This window comes from Haliotis rubra, unplaced genomic scaffold (assembly GCF_003918875.1).
Source record: "Haliotis rubra isolate DU_JTF1 unplaced genomic scaffold, ASM391887v1 Scf358, whole genome shotgun sequence".
NCBI lineage: Eukaryota > Metazoa > Mollusca > Gastropoda > Lepetellida > Haliotidae > Haliotis > Haliotis rubra.
The window spans coordinates 778,639-800,314 of NW_025767033.1; the positions used below are offsets into that span (position 1 = coordinate 778,639).

General features: G+C 40.0%; 1 protein-coding gene across 2 annotated transcripts; it reads left to right on the top strand.

Moving 5' to 3' along the window:
• Positions 1-34: 34 nt before the first annotated feature.
• On the top strand, positions 35-3,014 carry LOC124285298 (torsin-4A-like). 2 transcript variants are annotated; one of them, XM_046721503.1, is made up of 2 exons: positions 35-121; positions 907-3,014. In XM_046721503.1, the coding sequence occupies exon 2, from the start codon at positions 925-927 to the stop codon at positions 2,710-2,712; it is 1,788 nt and encodes a 595-aa protein (XP_046577459.1). In that variant the 5' UTR covers positions 35-121; positions 907-924; the 3' UTR covers positions 2,713-3,014. The 2 variants fall into 2 exon arrangements, with proteins under 2 accessions (XP_046577459.1, XP_046577460.1); XM_046721504.1 differs by having other exon boundaries at positions 61-159.
• Positions 3,015-21,676: the final 18,662 nt, after the last annotated feature.

The window sequence follows — 21,676 nt, forward strand, 5'->3', positions numbered from 1 at the left end:
CGTGGAAAATGTGTCACGACATTTCATTGGATGATAATTGCCCGTCACTTTCAACGCACATGACGAAACATTGGAAAGTGTGAACGATCGCAGTGATGTTGAGCTAATGAAATACATACACGTATGCTTGATACTAACACTCACATTCGGAGAATTGTCGTACGTAAAATTTTCATATCTGCAAAGAACTCAGTCAACAATTGGTTGTGTGGTATTTCACATACTGTTAATGGTTGTGATCAGCTGACTGAAACTGAAAAACGAAGACTGTGTTGGGCACTTCAGCAGTATTTGGAGGTTTCCATTTTCAACTAAGTTCAAGATTTGTTGCTCTTATAATTTCAGGTTCACATTTTGATATTTGACAGACAAACAAATCTCACTGATCTAGGCCAGAATTCCACTCAAAGCGTTTACGAGGGCTGAGATTGGGTGCTTCAATGAAGATCGACATGACCCCACTTAGGAACCCATCGCTGCTCTACGCTGTCTAAATCGCTGTTTGATGTCTAACGTATCTAAATATAAACACCACTATGTGTTAGTGAACACTGGTTTCTGTGTCACGTTCTGACAACACCTCCACATTAGGTGAACCCTGATCATTTACATTCGGCATGTCATTTAATTTCATATTTTTAGAACAAAAACTCAGATGCTGGCCTGTCTGAATTCATCTGTCACTCTTAGTAAAAGTCTTACTGAGAATGTACAGGTCTTGAATCTCAATGGCTTGTTACAAACTTCATCAAATGCATCTTCATGGAAGTGTTATCAGGGCTTTACACACAGAGATTTCATATTGGACTAAATGTTTGATAGGTTCATGGATATTTAGGGTTAGAATATGTCCATAGAGGCCAGTTGTTGCATGAATATGTTCTTACACAAGGTATCTTATTTCAGATTTGAGTGTCTGAGTTGATGAGAGCTGAGGTCGCCATGGAATCCATGGACTGTGATAGTGACCCAGATGTCGCCTCACCAGACTCCCCGATGCAGCACTCAGGCTGGGAATCTTGTCAGAGAGCCGTCTCCAACATCAACACCATTGCTGCATTCAGGAAGAGCCCTACATCAACCACCGTGGCATACAAACCACCTGTCCCTCAACCAGTTGCCATGGTAACTCAAGACAATTTTGAGAACCAGTTCCATTCGAATTTACGAACTCCAGAATCAAACTGGAACAAATGCAGAAATGTCTTCTCCGCGATGAATTCATTCTCAGGATTTCGTGCACATGAGGCGCTTTCCCCAAAAGAGAGTGAAAAAAGTATGGAAGGTTTTTCTGATGGGGATGATGATGGACAGGTTACTATGGTAACAAACTCTGTTCCAAGGTTCCAAGACAGGTCTGAAATTGTTAACAGTGTCAATCCATTTTCAACAGGGACCATGTCAGGATCCATGGCATCATTTTTCGGGGGACTGATCTCAAAGACATCTACAGACAAGTCGGAACCTGTTATGAATACTGGAATAATTGATCATGGTACAAGTTTAGGAAATGAAGAAAGCAGAGAAAAGTATTCGTCAGCAAGTCACAGACTGTCAAAACGACACAGCGTACCTTTCCAATCACCAGCTCGATCAAGTCCGAAACGTCTATCTCTGGAACCAAAGAGTGATAGGAAAGGCAAACACCATTCCCAGCCTCCACCAAGAATGCCAAGACTGTCAGAAAATGTCCAAGAAGGTCATCGTTCCAGTCCTCTACGGTCTCTATGCAAACCTACTGCTGAAAAGAAAAGAAAACTGTCCCATCATACGACCCGAACTACCTCAGATACTACATCTAAGAGTCATAGAGTGACATCCAAGTCATTCATAGTGTTCAACATCTTTCTTGGAATGTGTCTTTCAGTGTATGCTTTAAAAGTGATTCAGTCCACTTGCTCAACCTTTGCCGACTTTGATGTGAGTGACCTCAAGAGAGACTTGAGGTCAAAAGTGTACGGCCAGCATCTTGCGACAGAGATCATACCTGATCTCATTAACAGGTATTTGACAGAAATGCACCAAAGATCATCACAGAAACCTCTTGTGATATCGCTTCATGGTTGGACTGGCGTTGGAAAGAATTATGTCAGTAAAATTGTGTCTGATTTCTTTCCATACACAACAGTAAACAAATTATTAGTTCCCCTTCATTTTCCTCATAGCTCCCAAGATGATGTATATGCTCAACAAATTCCAGAATGGATTGAAACAAACATCACTCGATGTTACATCAATTTTGTGATATTTGATGAAATGGACAAGGCATCGGATGGTGTTCTGCAAGGATTGAATGAATCTGTCAACATGATTGTCAATCAAAATGCAACTGACACACCTGTTATATTTCTCTTGCTGAGCAATTCCAAAGGAGCTGAAATCAACAAGCATGTATTTCAGTTGCTGTCAGCTGGTCGTCACAGAGATGATATTACAATTGACGACTTTTCTCATGTGTTTCAGACAGAGAAGCCACTCTGGTATACAAAATTTGTTCCACAAAGAGTCGTAGATGTTTTTGTCCCTTTCCTGCCATTAGAAAGGTACCACACTGTGCAATGTATTAAAAAAGACATTGTCAAAAAAGGTCTGAATGTCGACAAAAAGGCTGTATCAGATGTTGTTCAAGAAATGTCATTTTTCAAGTTGAATTCAGGGAAAGAATTTTCACACACTGGTTGCAAACGCGTGTGTCTGACAAAGTCAATTTAGTTTACAGTGCCTTTGATGAAAATAATTGAAATCCTGGTTATTAGCTGTGATGAAAAGAATTGTTCTGGTATTATGATGATTATGATTGTTGTACTACATAATAATGTACATAACTGGAAAGGTAACTTATTTTCTCTATCTGTATATGTGGGGCTGAGGTAAGTCATCTAAGACATGCAGTGTTCTGTACAGAGTTGCTCCCCTTAGTTGTGTCAGGAACCTGTGATCAGGCGGTGGGGTAGGCTACTGGTTAAACTGGTACACTTACAGAATACCGGATACCTAATTATATACATTCTATTGTGCGCGTGAGGCTCCTATATATAGAAGAAACAGAGAGCGCAAGCCTGCGAGCGATCCAATAAAAATACGAATTTAAGGTAAAAAATAAGGTTAAAATCGAATTCCTCACCTTACTTCCGGTTTAGGAAACCTAAACTGGGGATTTTAACAGCGTTCACTGACGTAAACAGAGTAAAAAGTAATCGTGTGTTGAATTATATTCAAATGCATGCTGGGAAAAGGAACTCTACGGTGTGGGAACACTCTGATGGTAAGTGTTTTTTGATTGGTAAGGTAAGGTAGGTAAGGCTTTTAAATAAAGAGGGGTACCCCCTTTACCCCCATTATCTTACCTTTTTTTAGCTTTAATATTGTTTAATATTTAGTATTTAATATTGAATGCTGCTTCAAAACAGCCTTCATTCATGGCATGCCGTTGCTAAGGAAACAAAACGGAAGTGCGCAAAAATAAATGCGCAATCAAAATAAAAATGGCGGATAGGTATCCGGTATTCTGTAATCTTGCCGTTAAACTAAAGCATTCGCTCGTCATGCCGAAGACACAGGTTCAATTCCTCACATGGGTTCAATATTCATTTCTGGTGTCCCCTGCCGTCATATTGCTGGAATATTGCTAAAAGTGGCGTAAAACTAAACTCACACACTCACACCTATGATCAATGGTTAAAGTCCATGATAAACCCTGCTTCAAGGTTTCAGTGACGTGCTCATTTGGTTCATCAAGCATTGAAACATCTGAGACCTGCGTCTTGTACATCACTTCAGTTCCTCCTCCATCCTTATGCCGACATTCTGTGATAACTGTAATATAGTTGAAAGTACACCAAGCATGGAAATAGCCCTAGACCACTTGCCAAGACAAGTTTTGTTAATATTATCCTTCGAACAATCCAAAATTCAAACTTTAAAGGGTAATCGCTGTTATCATTATTCGGGTAAGCCAGGCCTGGAAATAATGAAACCTGGATCAAGCAAACCAGTGATTGATATTATGAGCGAGTTATGATTCCATTTGTGTTCATTGCCTTGGAATCGGTCATTTCCCCGAATCTACGCTGAGAAAAAAGACAGGTGGAACTGAATTTGGGAGGGTGATGGTGGGGTGATTTGTGTGGTTGGTAGGACAGGGAGAAACTGTCCTATCACAAACAATAGTAACTTTGTTAATGTGTGAAGATCTGTGTTAGAATTGGTCTTCATCAACCAATGCTTGTCGTGGGAGGCGACTAACATAATCAGGTGGTCAGGCTTGCTGACTTGGTTGATACGTTTTCTTATCCAAATTGCATAGATGAGTGCTCATGGTGTTGATCACTGGGTCCAGATTTGATTATTTACAGACTGCTGCCATATACCTGGAATATTGCTGAGTGCAGCATCAAACAACAAACATTATAGCATTCGACATTGTCCCAACGCTGGCAGTGTTGGCTAAACGTCCTGAATGCTATCTGGGAAGCTAGTAGAAAACCTTGTTTGATTTGAATACCTCAATACATGCTTACTATCCCCCCAAAACTGAGGCTTTAGTCTACAATCTACAACAGAAGGAGACTTCACACATGTCCAGTGATAAACTGTCGCATTTATGATCTCAGGGCTAGTTGAATGTAGGATGCATATTCACTGCTTTACAGTCTGTGATGGTGCTGTTGACGATTCAAACTGTTTTCTCACCTTATGCATGAAACTCCTAGGTATATTTTCTGTTTAACATATTTTATATTTGTGTATTTCATATTTTCTGTTTATTGTAAGTTGCCATGGTGACCATTCAGTATTCATTGTATGGCACTTTTGTGTTTGTTATTAAAGCATATTTGAAGATAGCTATTGAAATGACTAAGTGAAGTCATAGAGATGTCATTCACAACTCAAGTATATATATTTGGTATAAGGGGGACAATTTACATGATTTGTACATGGAAGTTTGAAGGGTTCTCTATTTGGCTAGGTGTTGACATGACTGAATAAAATTGTCAATCATGTTAATCTTTTAACTTTTCAACAAGAATCATTTTGATTGACTCAGTAATGGTATGTTTGTGATGAGGGGTATTTGTGCTGATGGTGAATCATTTTGATTCCGGAGATGTTTTTGCCCAAAATGATGGGTTTTCCAATGTTCAATATCTGGAAACTGTATACGCATGTTTTTAAACAATAAAATATATTTTTCCTTATCCTGACTCATGCTTATTGCTTGTCTTCTTCTTCTTGCGAACAGGGGCGGTGGGGTAGCCTAATGGTTAAAGTGTTGGCTCGTCACGCCGAAGACCCGGGTTCGATTCCCCACATGGGTACAATGTGTGAAGCCCATTTCTGGTGTCCCCCGCCGTGATGTTGCTGGAATATTGCTAAAAGCGGCGTAAAACCAAACTCAGTCAGTCAGTCAGTCTTCTTGCGAACATAGTGGAACACTTGTATCTCCCTAATTGAAGCTCCCTTCAATGTAAAATCACTAATTAGTACTCACCACGAGTTACCTCTCTTCCACAAGCTCGGGAACGAGGGCGTCACTTCCACCCATGTGCCATTGCTGGAATATTGCTAAAAGTGGCGTAAAACTAAACTCACACACTCACACCTATGATCAATGGTTAAAGTCCATGATAAACCCTGCTTCAAGGTTTCAGTGACGTGCTCATTTGGTTCATCAAGCATTGAAACATCTGAGACCTGCGTCTTGTACATCACTTCAGTTCCTCCTCCATCCTTATGCCGACATTCTGTGATAACTGTAATATAGTTGAAAGTACACCAAGCATGGAAATAGCCCTAGACCACTTGCCAAGACAAGTTTTGTTAATATTATCCTTCGAACAATCCAAAATTCAAACTTTAAAGGGTAATCGCTGTTATCATTATTCGGGTAAGCCAGGCCTGGAAATAATGAAACCTGGATCAAGCAAACCAGTGATTGATATTATGAGCGAGTTATGATTCCATTTGTGTTCATTGCCTTGGAATCGGTCATTTCCCCGAATCTACGCTGAGAAAAAAGACAGGTGGAACTGAATTTGGGAGGGTGATGGTGGGGTGATTTGTGTGGTTGGTAGGACAGGGAGAAACTGTCCTATCACAAACAATAGTAACTTTGTTAATGTGTGAAGATCTGTGTTAGAATTGGTCTTCATCAACCAATGCTTGTCGTGGGAGGCGACTAACATAATCAGGTGGTCAGGCTTGCTGACTTGGTTGATACGTTTTCTTATCCAAATTGCATAGATGAGTGCTCATGGTGTTGATCACTGGGTCCAGATTTGATTATTTACAGACTGCTGCCATATACCTGGAATATTGCTGAGTGCAGCATCAAACAACAAACATTATTCAACCCAGATAGCATTCGGACATTGTCCCAACGTTGGCAGTGTTGGCTAAACGTCTGAATGCTATCTGGGAAGCTAGTAGAAAACCTTGTTTGATTTGAATACCTCAATACATGCTTACTATCCCCCCAAAACTGAGGCTTTAGTCTACAATCTACAACAGAAGGAGACTTCACGCATGTCCAGTGATAAACTGTCGCATTTATGATCTCAGGGCTAGTTGAATGTAGGATGCATATTCACTGCTTTACAGTCTGTGATGGTGCTGTTGACGATTCAAACTGTTTTCTCACCTTATGCATGAAGCTCTTGATTCCTAGGTATATTTTCTGTTTAACATATGTTATATTTGTGTATTTCATATTTTCTGTTTATTGTAAGTTGCCATGGTGACCATTCAGTATTCATTGTATGGCACTTTTGTGTTTGTTATTAAAGCATATTTGAAGATAGCTATTGAAATGACTAAGTGAAGTCATAGAGATGTCATTCACAACTCAAGTATATATATTTGGTATAAGGGGGACAATTTACATGATTTGTACATGGAAGTTTGAAGGGTTCTCTATTTGGCTAGGTGTTGACATGACTGAATAAAATTGTCAATCATGTTAATCTTTTAACTTTTCAACAAGAATCATTTTGATTGACTCAGTAATGGTATGGAACATAGTGGAACAAAAGCTTGTATCTCCCTTCTAATTGAAGCTCCCTTCAATGTAAAATCACTAATTAGTACTCACCACGAGTTACCTCTCTTCCACAAACGCGGGAACGAGGGCGCCACTTCCACCCATGTGCCTCACTCTCTCCTTCTTCGCCCAGTGAGCTGGACGTGAGAGCGCCTGTGTCTCCGACACACTATATCCTTTGATTATATTTAGTTAGTTACCTCGTATAGACATCTATAGAGGTTTAGCTAGTATCCTTCAACAATTATATATTGATATTTAGTAGTGTTTCTACTGTTTATTCACGGGACGCCGTGTTTGTTTCAGTAGATTACGTTGATGAAACTTCTGTACTGTTGCAGATTACGTTTTTTATTCTGCTGCTGATCCGCATTTAATATGCCCTAGTTGTACTGCGCCATGTTCATTTTATTCACGTTGCAGTTCGCGGTACTAATTTATCAATTCTGCCTTTTATAAATATTTACTTTGCGTTTGAGGCGCGCGCAGCAGATGGAGTCGGCGTATGCAGAGTCTAGCATGACTGATACACCTGAACCCCTCGCCAGTCTACTGCTGTTGGTCGACCCCCTCCGTGTGGTGTTCGCTAGAGTGGTGGAAGTGGGGCGTAGTCCGCCCGCCTCAAGAAGCGTCCTGCTTCCCCAGACATCCCATCGTCGCAGCCGAAGACTAGAGGGTTTCTACTGCATCTCAAGCGCAGACTTCGCACCCCAGGGCAGCATCGACCTCTGAGGGGAAATCAGCGAAGTCTACTAGAACTTTCTCAGCGAGATTGTTCCCATCGCAGATTTGGGCCTGTATGATGATCAGCCGATCATCATACCTGATAATACATCAAAGAATGACCGATGTCGGCAACAGTGATGTCAGCGCCAGATCAACATGCAGCCTGATGTACCAAGCGCTGATATTCGATGATCTTCCTGAAGGTCCGTTAAGCTACCAACACTCAGCGCCAGACTTAGCACCCCAGGGCAGCGTCGACCTCTGAGGGGAAATCAGCGAAGTCTACTAGGACTTTCTCAACGAGATTGTTCCAGCCGCTGAACTGGGCCTCTACGATGATCAGCCGATCATCATCCCGGACATACGCCACAAGAAGCGACCGGTGACAGCTACAATGACATCAGCAGAGATCGCCATGCAGCCTGATGTCTCTACACTGATGTCAGGCGACTTCCCTGAGGGGCCCACGCTAACATCGCAGAGAGGGCACCGACTACTTCGTCGTCGCAGACCATCCCAGATGAACTGTTGCGGCAAATCATGATCATGATGGAGGGCCACTACAGACTGGAGAAGCAGCCAGCCCAGGGCCTGAGCCTTCCAGCGAAGGTTCCAGCGCATGAGCGACACCCCAGAGGCACCCCCGTCAGCGTAGCAGCCACGCGGCGAAGCCACCTTTCGCGAAGGAAGTCGCCAGACCACCTCGACGAAGGACCCAGATGTACAGCCTTCGCGAAGGCCTTCGGCGGGGATAGATCATCACCTTCCTCGGCTACATCCTTAGATGCAGACTCAGACCACCAGACCACCGCGGAAGCCTTAGCGAAGGTCAAGTCGCCGTTCCCCAGGACCGGGCGGAGGAAGCTTGAAGCCCTTAGCGAAGGACACCTGACCACAGATCGTCATCGTCCAGAAGGACTTGAGGGACTACACAAGAGCTTCAGCGAAGCTATCAACATTCTCCTCACAGGTCTCGAGAAGGTCAACCCATAGGCGCCAGATCACCAAGGCGATCGCCTCGCCGTTCACGCGCCCGATCTCCTCATTACATCACCACGTCGATAAGCCTCACAGGTCACCACACAAGTCTGCACACAAGTCTACAGTCAGGTCTCCCCGAGCGTCACCCGACATAGAGATAGAAACACACAGTCCACCATCAGAAGAGCATCAACCTCTCATCAGCGATGCTGGGATAGAAGATGATAGAGGCATCATTTTCTCAGACGCTGAGATACGATATTGGATGGTAAACAACCTAGATCTCTCTTCACCTTCCAAGAGTGGCAACTCGGCGCAGACATACCTGATGAAGGAAGACGATGCAGACACCATCACCTTACCTCCGATCGACCCGATTGCTGCGGTGCCACAGAATGAGGACACAGCCTACCATAAAGCCATGAAAGTTCAAAGCGCCAGAGCATGTATGTTCTTTAATTAATAGATCTAGAACGATCAATAAGATTCTTATCACCAGATTTAGTGACCGCGACTTCTGAAGATGATAGGATGATCTACTCGGCTCTACTTATGCAGAACCAGCAAGAACCACACCCTGTATGAAGCTAGCGCTCATATATTGTTGGGACTATAAACGCCGGCTAAGGAAGTCCCAGGCAGCCTCAGCCCGAAGGCTAGAGCCTCACCAGTTACAAGGGGCGTCGGCGGAGGAGTAAGCTTCACCCGACCCCACATCCTGTTAAACACAGAGGCCGTTCGATGAAGCAAGCTCATATATATATATATATACTATCGGGCTTTGACTTCGATACCTTCGCGAAGGTCGCGAAGGCTAAAGTAACTCAAGTCTACTTCACCCAGAGATCTAGAAGGGATACTTGAGAGCTTAGCGAAGTCTCCGGCGTTCACCGAGGAAGTCTCCTCCAAGGTCTCCATATACTAGCCACTTTCGTCATATATAGCTACTCGTCAGTCCGTTCAAGACATCGCATAAGTTGTCTATCAACTGTATGCCAGATGCCGTCTATAAGCCTCTGGCGAAGACAATTGCACAGGCTATTTACAACACAGAACGTCGCTGTATTAATTAGTCAACGACGTTTCATAGATCTTCACAGAAATCAACTGTTCCGTATAGATTGCTAGAATATGCAATCCCGGACGACGATACGATTATCTACATGCGTGACCATTACGCATATCTGCAGACAATTCAATATCGAAATTGAACAGCAGCCTTGTTACAGCGAGTATAACTCATAATCGTCAACGTTTCTGAGAAGAAATATGTACAACAAGTTCAGCTTTAATTCTACAATTATGGCGATACATTCATGTATACAGTCTACAAGCTGACAACTTGCAAAGTTTATTGTACCTTTATATAAGGAAGTCGAAATTATATTCAAAACTGAAGTTACTTTCACGACAGCCAGGAAAATAACCTACCCAGCATTAATATTACAGAGCGAGGTATTTCGGCGGAGGTTTCGCGCGTTTACCATTAACCCTCGAAACACGTGGTCACTTTCGGGTAACCGGGAAGCTACGGTGAAGACCGGCGATTATGCTAATATCAACGGCGGCAAGATTTTATACAAGGTTTTCCTGCTACACCGGTGACATCACAGGCGGGTATTCTACAGAATCAAAATGCCTTGTTCTGATTGGACGCGATGGACAACGACCTACGCGAGAGGTCGATCTTAGTTCACAGTTCAAGACTTACGTTACAAGTGACAACTATATATCAGTGAACGAGCAAGCCTCCTTACAGTCCAGTTAATCTGAACCTTCATGATTGGGCTGCTTTCTTCAGGTTAGAGACCTCCCCTGTCAAGTTAGGACGAGGGCACGGCAGTCAGGCGATTTTACATAAAGTTCAACGAGGACAGACACACCTGGTTGTGCACCTACATCGTCAAAGGACTTCGCAGCGAATTACCTAGACGACGGGATACAAGTGGATCTAAATCCACAGCGTCTCAGACTACAGCTGAATTTCATCATCAAGCTACTAACACAACTAGATGGTTAGTAAACCTACTTAAGCTTTCTGATTGGAGAATTAAAACGGAAGTTTCACGCTCCAACTTGGGGATCTGAATATAGTGCTCCAACACCTCACAAGTGAGGTTTATGAACACGCCTGGATGACATACTTGGACTCCATGATACGATGATTCTATCACGATGGCCAGCAAGAGCACTGTAAATTTATCTCCACCGAACCAAACAGGAAGGAAAAATGCAACAGATTATTTCCTCTATCATCAACTTACGCAGAATGAAGTCTCACGTACTATATCTCCGTTTGGATCAGAACTGTCATACTACGTGCATACAAGACGGATGGACCCAATCCGACCCTCCATGAGCTTTTAATACTCATGATATTAGAGCGCTAACTTCTACAATTGATCTACACAAATGTTATTTGAAATAATGGAGGGTTTATTTCTGGAGATCCGATATGGTGGTTGCCAACCATTATCTGAGAGATATCACCACCGAGGACGTCTCAGGTATCCACCAATTCGATCCCATGGTCCTCGCACAACAGTTGACAGTTCCTCGGAGAAGATAAGTCAATCTTACAGATTTCTACTTATCTTATAACAGTACTAAATAGCTACATGCTATATATAATTTGCTTAAGTTCCTTTTATCATCACAGTACTATGATTATTACATCATACAATATATAAGTTAACAACTCTACAGAGTTTGTTATTATATATTTACCTTAAGTTAATCATATCTTAAGAGTAGTACTATGGTTACATGATAAATGCATTAGCTAAACAAACTCTACAGAGTTTTTGGCTATTATATACGTAGCTTAAGTTAATTATATCTTAAGCATAGTACTATACTCATATTGTAAAAATATATTACATAACAAACTACGGAGTTTTGGCTATTATATAGGTAGCTTAAGCTTATTCATATCTTAAGCTCAGTACTATGTTTATATCATATAAGTATATTAGCTAACAAACTCTAAAGAGTTTTTTGCTATTTGGCTTAAGTGTCATCATATCTTAAGCAATATGGTTACATTATAACATGTATTAGCTAACAAACTCTACGGAGTTTTTGCTATTATATATGTAACTTAAGCTTATTCATATCTTAAGCGCAGTACTATGTTTATATCATATAGGTATATTAGCTATCAAAAATCTAAAAGAGGTTTTTGCTATTATATATTTGGCTTAAGTTTCATCATATTTTAAGCTTTATGGTTACATTATAACATGTATTAGCTAACAAACTCTACGGAGCTTTTGCTATTATATATGTAACTTAAGCTTATTCATATCTTAAGCGCAGTACTATGTTTATATCATATAGGTATATTAGCTATCAAAAATCTAAAAGAGGTTTTTGCTATTATATATTTGGCTTAAGTTTCATCATATTTTAAGCTTTATGGTTACATTATAACATGTATTAGCTAACAAACTCTACGGAGTTTTTTCTATTATATATGTAGCTTAAGGTTTCCTTCATAAGCTCAATACTAGGTTTATATCATATAAGTATTTAGCTAACAAACTCTAAAGGTTTTTTTGCTATTATACAATTAGCTTAAGTTTCATCATATCTTAAGCAGTATGGTTACATTATAAAATGTATTAGCTAACAAAACTCTACGGAGGTTAGCTATTATATATATAGCTTAAGTTTAATCATATCTTAAGCTCAGTACTATGTTTATAACATAAAAGTATATTAGTTAATAAACTCTAAGGAGTTTTTTGCTATATACATTTAGCTTAAGTCTAATCTTATCTTAAGCTTAGTACTATGGTTACATTATAAATCTATTAGCTAATAAACTCTACAGAGTTTTTGGCTATTGTATATGTAGCTTAAGTTAATTATATCTTAAGCACAGTACTATACTCATATTGTAAAAATATATTAGCTAACAAACTCTACAGAGTTTTGCTATTATATATGTAGCTAAAGCTTATTCATATCTTAAGCTCAGCATTATATCTATATCATAAGTATATTAACTAACAAACTCTAAAGAGTTTTGCTATTATATAATTAGCTTAAGTCTATTAGTCTTAAGCATAGTATTAATGTTATGTATACTTTATCATAATAAGTACATTGCAATAACCTTTATATGGCAGCTGATAAGTTAGCAGCAGGAATTCATCAGTTCAGTGCCTTTATGAAGTTCCCATAGGGTTATTACAATCATCACAGTTCAAACAGAGACCATATAATAGAGGGACGGCCCTCTAGCCAGTGCGCAAAACCATCAGCGCTACGGCTTGTACTGCGCAGCCTATCCGGAAGCTGGCAAAAACGTGCGTTGACTTCAGTCATCGATTTCGCGTATTTTCATTGCAAAGGTAAGATTTGATTTTTTTCATGTATTCTCATGCCTATACTTACATTTGCAACAGTGCATTAGAGGTGTATTAGGGGTGCTAAAGCATATATTTGTCTTTGTATTTGATGAAAACTGTCATGTGTGCTCGTCGTTCTGAGAACAATGGTGAGGTGTAAAAAATCGGCAAAAGTCCCGATTTTGATTTTCAATAACGATACTTAATTCTCAATGCAAATCCTTAGTTACCGGGTGTAAATGAAAGAAAATAAGATAAAGATTTGTATAGGGCATTTATAAGTCTGTGGCGTTCGCGTCATTCCTTATTTTGGCTCGTGTAATGCGATGAAATATGATGTTTTCCGAAATATTTTACTCCACAACACTTGATTTTCGCACGCTTTCACAAAGAACAGCTTATTACCAGCATGTTTAAAATCAACATGCGAACATTCACGGCGATTTCTCTTTTGCGTGGCACCTTTTATATGGCTACGATCGGTATTTTATTTTTATGATTTTTGGGTAAACCCATATTTGCGTCGTATACTGAAACATTTCAACTATCACGTAGCAGACGACAGAACATTCATTTTGTTCATTAATAACGTGAATATATATTTAAAATCATTCTACAAAAGTCTCATTCACCTAATCGTTTGAAAAAAGTACATATTTTTTATTTATCATTTTGATGATTATATTTGTGGAAAGGTCCTTATTTATCATGTAACAATTCATATATTTTTCTGTTATCATTATTCTCCTACTGAAGTTAGAGTTATATTGCTATATATTATTATACAGTACCAGCAGCCTGACTTTTATGCAACAATGAATCAACATTTTATTTATATCATTACACTATTTATATAATAAATTATCATTTGTTTGGCAGATGCCCAGGAAAAGAAAGTTTTCATCGGCAGTCGCCGGAAGAGCTACTCAAAGTGGGTCCGAGACAAATGTGCAAGGTGTCAGTCCTCTCTCTCTCTGACATTCTTATTCATCAGTTCAGTCAACTGTTCTCGACGATTTCATGTAAGTAATAATGGAAGTAAGAAATTCACAAATGATGTCTTTGAAAAAAAAAAATGAGTAATTTTGTGTTGATATTTTGTAGTTATTGGTACTTGTGCTATCTGGTACCTGCAGATATAAGTTTAAAATATCAAAGCAATTGTATAATCAAATATTATTATTGTGTCTTTTCTTATGTAAAACAATGGTATAGTGTAAATTATTACATACAATATTCCCATCTTGAGTAAGTAACTAGACCTTGTTTGAAAGAGCATTGGCAACCAACTATTGCATAATTCTTAACAACTATTTAGAACACTTCAAATTTATTTTTAATATTATGATTGTGTAACTCCATTTTCTCTGTTCAAGAGATGCACTGTGGGACAAAGCATGGAAGTTATCTCTTCATAACTTCACCGATGAACCCACAGATACCCCATGCCTTGAAGAAGCGACAGATTCTGATGGTTGTTCGGCTAATGAATCTTTCGGTTTATTTGACACAATTCACCAGTATCATCCGGACAACAATGTAGATGACTTTGTTTATGGCATCCCCAAGCGATACCAGCAATATTTAACATTAAAAAGGAGCTGTTTCAGCATGTAGATGAGCCAGGCAATTTTACAATTGCAAGAAACAAGCGTGAAAACATTACTATTGTGCAGTTTTATGACCGACGTAGGCTCAGTCCAGCTTTCAGTGCAGTCAATGCTCATCATCCTTTACATCAGCAATATATGCACATCGACGACTTCTGGTCCAAATCATGAATTCTGATTGGTTTACTTGCATTTTCTCCACTCTAAGAGATATGAAGAAACTTTATCAAAACTGTCTACATACCACAGTCTGCGTTGGCAATTATGAAGACAGATTTGCAGACTTGATTCCAGTTGGTGCAGGCATATGAAGGAGCTATTTCAACAATATCTGCCTAATAATTTAACATGTAATAAAGTACATGAGCAGAAATTATGGAAATTAAAACCAATGTACAGTTCACTTCACGGATATCTAAAAACATCTGTTAATGAAGTTATATTAAGATTGTGTTCAGATTTGTATGATTTTATGTTTTACATTCACAATCAGTCCTAAATGGACAACATAACTATGCAGGTTGTGTTGCAAGAAGTTTATAAGTTATCATCTTCCCTTATTTTATCATCATGACTACAATTAATATATTTTTCTGTTATCATTATTCTTCCTAATGAGTTTACCTGGGCTTAGACAGTACCTTATAACTCCGTCTTATGCAACAACAAAAAAATGAAAAATGAACTCATTATTCAACATTATATTTATATCATAAAATTATCATTTGTTTTGTTGATGCCCAGGAAAAAGAAAGTTTTCTATCGGAAGGGCTACTCAAAGAGCCTACTATTAAGCACAATATTCCCATCTCGATTAAGCTAGATATACATTGTTTGAAAGAGCATTGGCAACCAACTATTGCATAATTTTTTAATTTCAAATTCAGTTTAGAGTTTATTTGCAACAGTTGAAATTCACATTTACTGTGCTTTTTAATGAAAGAATATCTAAATGGTTGAATTTAGTAATACATGATTGTACATATAGATATATGGTCCTATTCTACAATAAATACATTGTACATGTAAGAAGGTGTGATACATTGTGTTTTACCGTTATTATTGCATTTTCCCGCTGCCAAGTTAAAGTTGACACTTTGCTGAAATTTTTTAATTGATAGGGTATACGTAGTACAGCCCATTTAACACGTATATTTCCCATGGGCCAGGAGGCAAGTGACTTTAGTATTTAGTGGCTTCCCTTTGAAAAAACAACAACAATTGTCTCCAAACGGCCCAAAGCATAATCACTGCTAGCCCCATTATAAAAACATTAACGCTCTTGGAAAATGAGAAATCGTGTTTCGTTGGGACTATAAACTTTATAATAAACACCAGTCAGTCACAGGCCCTCGTGTCTTCTTCTGAGGATTCATGATTTTAATAATATTGTTTTTGAGATGACACCCTGACTCGAAATGCTTCACAGTACAATACATAATGACAAGGCCGGACACTTCTAGGGTGCACCCTACCCGACTGGTGTTGCTGATCGCTACGCTACCATCGCATGCAATCGATCAAAACTTTATGTAAGCATAATCATGGATGATTGGTCTATCGAGCAACACTCCATGACACCTACCAATTCTTTATTGTTATTTCTGCAAGTCGATTGAAAAATCAATTTTGACTCGCAACTAAACGATCTTGACACAAAATGGATGACGATATGTCCGCACAAAAAAGGTGTGGTCGAAGCAAGTCCTCTGATTGGCTAACGCTTGCAAATCTGCGCATTCTTTATAAATTCGCGGGAATTTTACTTTCATCGACTGCTTGACCACACCCTCGTTTTGTGCCAACGAATACTTGCAAGTAAATCTTTGAGATTAGCCATGTGATGATACGTTTAGCGAGCATCGGGGATATTGGAAACCCGTAATGTTAAAACTGCCTTTACCTGACTGGGTTAGTTTGATTTTTGTATTTTGGTTTATATTCTCTGTCCTGTCGTAGTCTCGTGAATTCTCCAAGTAAGTATCGAGGTCCAAGTCGGAATCATCCCAGTGAATGAATTAAGTCGTCCATGGCCATGCCGAATGTTGAAACAAATATTCCAGGCTTATGACGACACGCATTTCGGGCGAATGATACATGTTCTACGATGTTGTCAGTTGGCATGTGCAAAATGAGAGATAAGATAAAAATTAAGATTATTGTAATCAGTTTAATGGAGCTGTCCATGTAATGCTTAACTGTCAAACGCAGCCGGCGAAATCCCGCTAAGGGAATTAACTCTCGGTCCGGATATTACGCAATATTGTTTACGTGGTTACCAGAGTGCTCATTTGCGAATGTCTGCGCATTTGTTGCGCATGTGTACCGGTAGAGGGAAGTTAGCAGCAGGGTGTCGATGTGTATCAGTTACATGCCAGGCCGTAGCGCTGATGGTTAGTGATAAACTGTTGGGGAGGGCCGTCCCTCTATTATATGGTCTCTGGTTCAAATCACTAATTATTAAAATCCAAAGTATTATATATTCCCACCTCCTTTTCCGTCGGATTCTACAAGCAATAAGCATGAGTCAGGATAAGGAAAAATATGTAATTTTTAGAGTAAAATTGATATTTTATACTTATCCTGACTCATGAGGTAAGCCCTCCCATCCTCCCCACATAACACTTTGGATTTCCCTGTAAATTCAAATGTTGGGCTCAGTATATGAGGAGAGAGTGAGGCACATGGGTGGAGGTGGCGCCCTCGTTCCCGCGCTTGTGGAAGGGAGGTAACTCGTGGTGAGTACTAATTAGTGATTTTACATTGAAGGGAGCTTCAATTAGGGAGATACAAGTGTTCCACTATGTTCGCAAGAAGAAGAAGACAAGCAATAAGCATGAGTCAGGATAAGTATAAAATATCAATTTTACTTTAAAAATTACATATTTGTTATGTGAATATGTTCTTTGTTGAGGATGTGTACAAAATGTGGACACGTGAAGATCTTAGATCGTCAGTAACCCATGCTTGTCGTAAAAGGCGACTATCGGGATTGGGTGGTCAGGGTCACTGACTTGGTTGACACATGTCATCGTATCCTATTCTTTCATGATTTAAAGGTGGAAATGTCTTTGAAGATTAAGACGTAATTACAGTCACCTTTTTATCCCACCGGCATTATAGTCGTTGCCTTGTCTGTCTGTCCGTCCGTTCATCCATCCGTAATCATTTTGTTTCCGGAGCATAACTCAAACACCGTTCAATAGTTTTCAGCAAAACTTGGTAGATATGTCAAACATAACCTAAGGTGGTGCCTTTTGCTATTTACAGATTGTTGTCATTTTTATTTTTCTCGGTTTCCATGGAAACGTTTTGGACTTAGTCCCCAAAGTAAGGGGTCGGCTTCGTTTCTGGAGCATAACTCAAGAACCGTTCAATATTTTTCAACAAGACTTGGTAGATATATCAAACAGAACCTTAAGTGGTGGCTTTTGCTATTTGCAGATTTTGGGCATTTTTATTTTTCCCGGTTTCCATGGAAACGATTCGGACTCCCAAAAGGGAGGGGTGGGCTTCGTTCCCGAAGCATAACTCAAGAACCGTTCAATATTTTTCAACAAAACTTGGTAGATATATCAAGAAAACCTTAAGTGGTGCCTTTTGGTATTTGCTGATTTTGGGCATTTTTATTTTTCCCGGTTTCCATGGAAACGATTTGGACTTAGTCTCAAAAGGGAGGGGTAGGTTTTGTTAACGGAGCACAGCGCGAAAACTTCTTATTATCTTTCAGCAAAACTTGGCAGATATGTGAGGCAGATCCCAAAGTGGTGGCTTTTGCTATTTGCAGATTTTTGTCATTTATTTTTTTCATGATTTCCATGGAAACGATTTGCACTTAGTCTAAAATCAAGCTGGACTTGAAGTAACTGTCAGATGATTTGTTCTTTCAAAGATGTGGGCGCCGGGGGGATATGTCATCTTCTGATGACTCTTGTTTTAATATAATGCACAGTTAGGATATTGATAAACTCAATATTTTAGCCTCCGAGCTGAAGAATATATATTGCCATTTCTTACAAATTTGATGTCAGGAATTAACATAACGGGTTATTATACCCCCACTACGAAGAAACGGGGGTATATAGTGTTCATTCTGTCCGTCCGTCTGTCTGTCCATCCTTCCGTCCCGAAACTTTGTCCGGAGCATATCTCTTAAAGTTTACATGCTAGGTTCACCAAACTTCACACACATGTTAATCATTACCCATTGATGTGCCTTTTGCTATTTTATAGTTTTTTCAGAAGTTTGGTTTTTTTTACTGTTTCCATGGAAACACGACTTAGTGCCAAATGTATTTGATGGTTTTGTCCGGAGCATATCTCTTAAAGTTTACATGCTAGGTTCACCAAACTTCACACACATGTTAATCATTACCCATTGATGTGCCTTTTGCTATTTTAAATTTTAAATGTGTGCAACATGAGAGTCAGTAACATTCTTCACCAACGTCCACTTTATTGTGTGCAACATGAGTCAGTGACATTCTTCATCTATGTCCACTTCATTGTGTGCAACATGAGAGTCAGTAACAATCTTCACCAACGTCCACTTTATTGTGTGCAACATGAGACAGTCAAGTTCAGTTGTATGTCAGGTTTCCACGGAAAACACAAAAAAATAATGTTTCCATAAATTATTACTGTAATCAGTACATGGCAAAACTATTATCTAACATGTATATAAAGTTTAGTAGAGTCAAGGAGAAAGTCTTGTGAGCTGCTGATCCTTGTCACATTATATATACTAGCCACATAAAGAAACTGTGCATTGTCAAAATATTATCCCAGTTGATAAGTACGATAACAATGTCAAAGGTACATATAAACTTTAATGGAGGGATCATGAGACCATAACAAGTCGGGAGAATTTCAATTGAAAAGTCAATCACAATGACGTCACGAGTCCACAAGCGGGACAGGGAACAAACGACCATGTCACAAGCTCAATAACGGGTATGTCCACCATCGGCATTGAGAACAGCAGCGCATTGATGACGCATAGAGCCTATCAAACGTGCAAGGAAGGCTTGTGGGATGTCACGCCAGATTCTCTCAAGTTCTGTTGCAAGGTCAAGGACGTTATCTGGCGGATGAGGTAGACGTCGATCCATCTCGTCCCAAACATGCTCTATCGGGGAGAGATCCGGTGAATTTGCAGGCCAAGGCAGTAAGTAAACGTTGTGGTGTTGCAAGCAATCCATAGCAACCCTTGCCGTATGAGGGCGGGCATTGTCCTGTTGGAATGTTAACCCAGGGCCATGACGTTGCATAAAAGCAATTGCCACAGGTCGAAGAATCTGATCCCTGTAGCCCACACCAGTTAAGTTGCCCTGAACAATCACCAAAGGAGTTCTTTGGCGTGCTGTTATTCCACCCCAAATCATCACGGAACCACCACCAAAGCGATTCCTCTCCAAGACACAGGCCTGTGCATAACGTTCTCCCACGCGTCTTATAGGCACATTGACGTCCATCACTATGGGAAATATTAAACCTGGACTCATCTGTAAAAACAACATTTCTCCACCAAAACAAGGACATGATTTCGGCACCACATTTGGCGAGCTTGTCGATGACGTTGTGTCAGGATAGACCGTATGGCGGGACGTCGTGGTCTGATCCCGTGATGACGCAAACGTTGTCGAACTGTGTTGGGGTGGATACGGCGAAGTCCTGGGATGGTTCGGGCAGTCATCACTGCAGTCTGAAACCTGTGGCGAAGATGGGTCACCCTTATCCATCTGTCCTGTCTTGGCGTTGTTACACGTGGACGTCCAGAACGTGGCCGATCGATGACGTCATTTGTGTTCTGGTAGCGTTTCACCAGTGCAGAAATGGTGTTCTTGTGGCAGTGGAAATGTGCATCCACTTGTCGTTGCGACATTCCCCCACGGACCATCCCAATGGCCTCATGACGTTGTGCAGACGTGAGCCTTGGCTTGCTATGCGTTTCAATAGCCGTTTAATTTTTTGAACGATCGCAAGGGCAGGGGTTGAGCTTTCCAAGTTGACAGTATTGTGTGGCATTCGTTTGAATCCTTATGTGTCTACACAGGTTTGATAAATTTATATTTTAAATTTTTGTATGCAGAGTTTCTTTATGTGCCTAGTATATATCAATATCAGTCATTTCCAGGTCCCAAAGTGGGAAGCGGGGGTATGTGAGCTATGCTCACTTCTACACTTGTTTTTAATACAGTGACCCTTATAGCATATGATGCAACTCTACAAGAATTATGCAGATTGGCTACAATCTAGGTGTGTTATAGTTAGATGTACTTTTATGTACTTATCACTAGTGTGCAACCACAAAGCTGCTTATCGTTTGCTTATCAGGGTCTTTTTCATACCTGAATGGTTCATGGAAGGAATGTTGTCTCTAACATGCACACATTATCTTGACCTGTTTTACCATGAAAAATGGTAGCCATGGCAGCCATATTGTTTCTGTTCAAGTTAAACCCCTAACAATGACCTGTGTTGTATGAGTGGCCCAGTGGTTCAAGGTGTGACAGTTTGCTTCCTCTAATTGATCTAATATCTCTATGTTTGAACCCCAGATTTGAGTTTTCTCCCTGATTTGTCACAACCATATGGTAAATCATAAAAAACCCTATATATTGTAATATATTCAAACAAGCCGTCAGTTCAAAGGGTGTTGTTTTGTTGTTTGTTAATTGTTGATGGTTACAGCTGCCTCCGGCTACATAACAAGGACTCCATTACTACTGTTGACCGTGAAAGGTGGTTGATCTCAGACATGTTTTGTGCAGTGATAGCAATCTGAACATTGGTTACATTCATGACCCACTCGTGTTTTCCGGGACAAGTCGAATGGCAAGTTACGGAAAGGGTCGAGTAATGACGAATGTAAACGGACGACTTTGCGCTTTGTTCTTGGTGTATGGAATACCGTAAGGGACATTATCACGATCTCGCAGTCCCACGGTCTCTACCATTTGAAA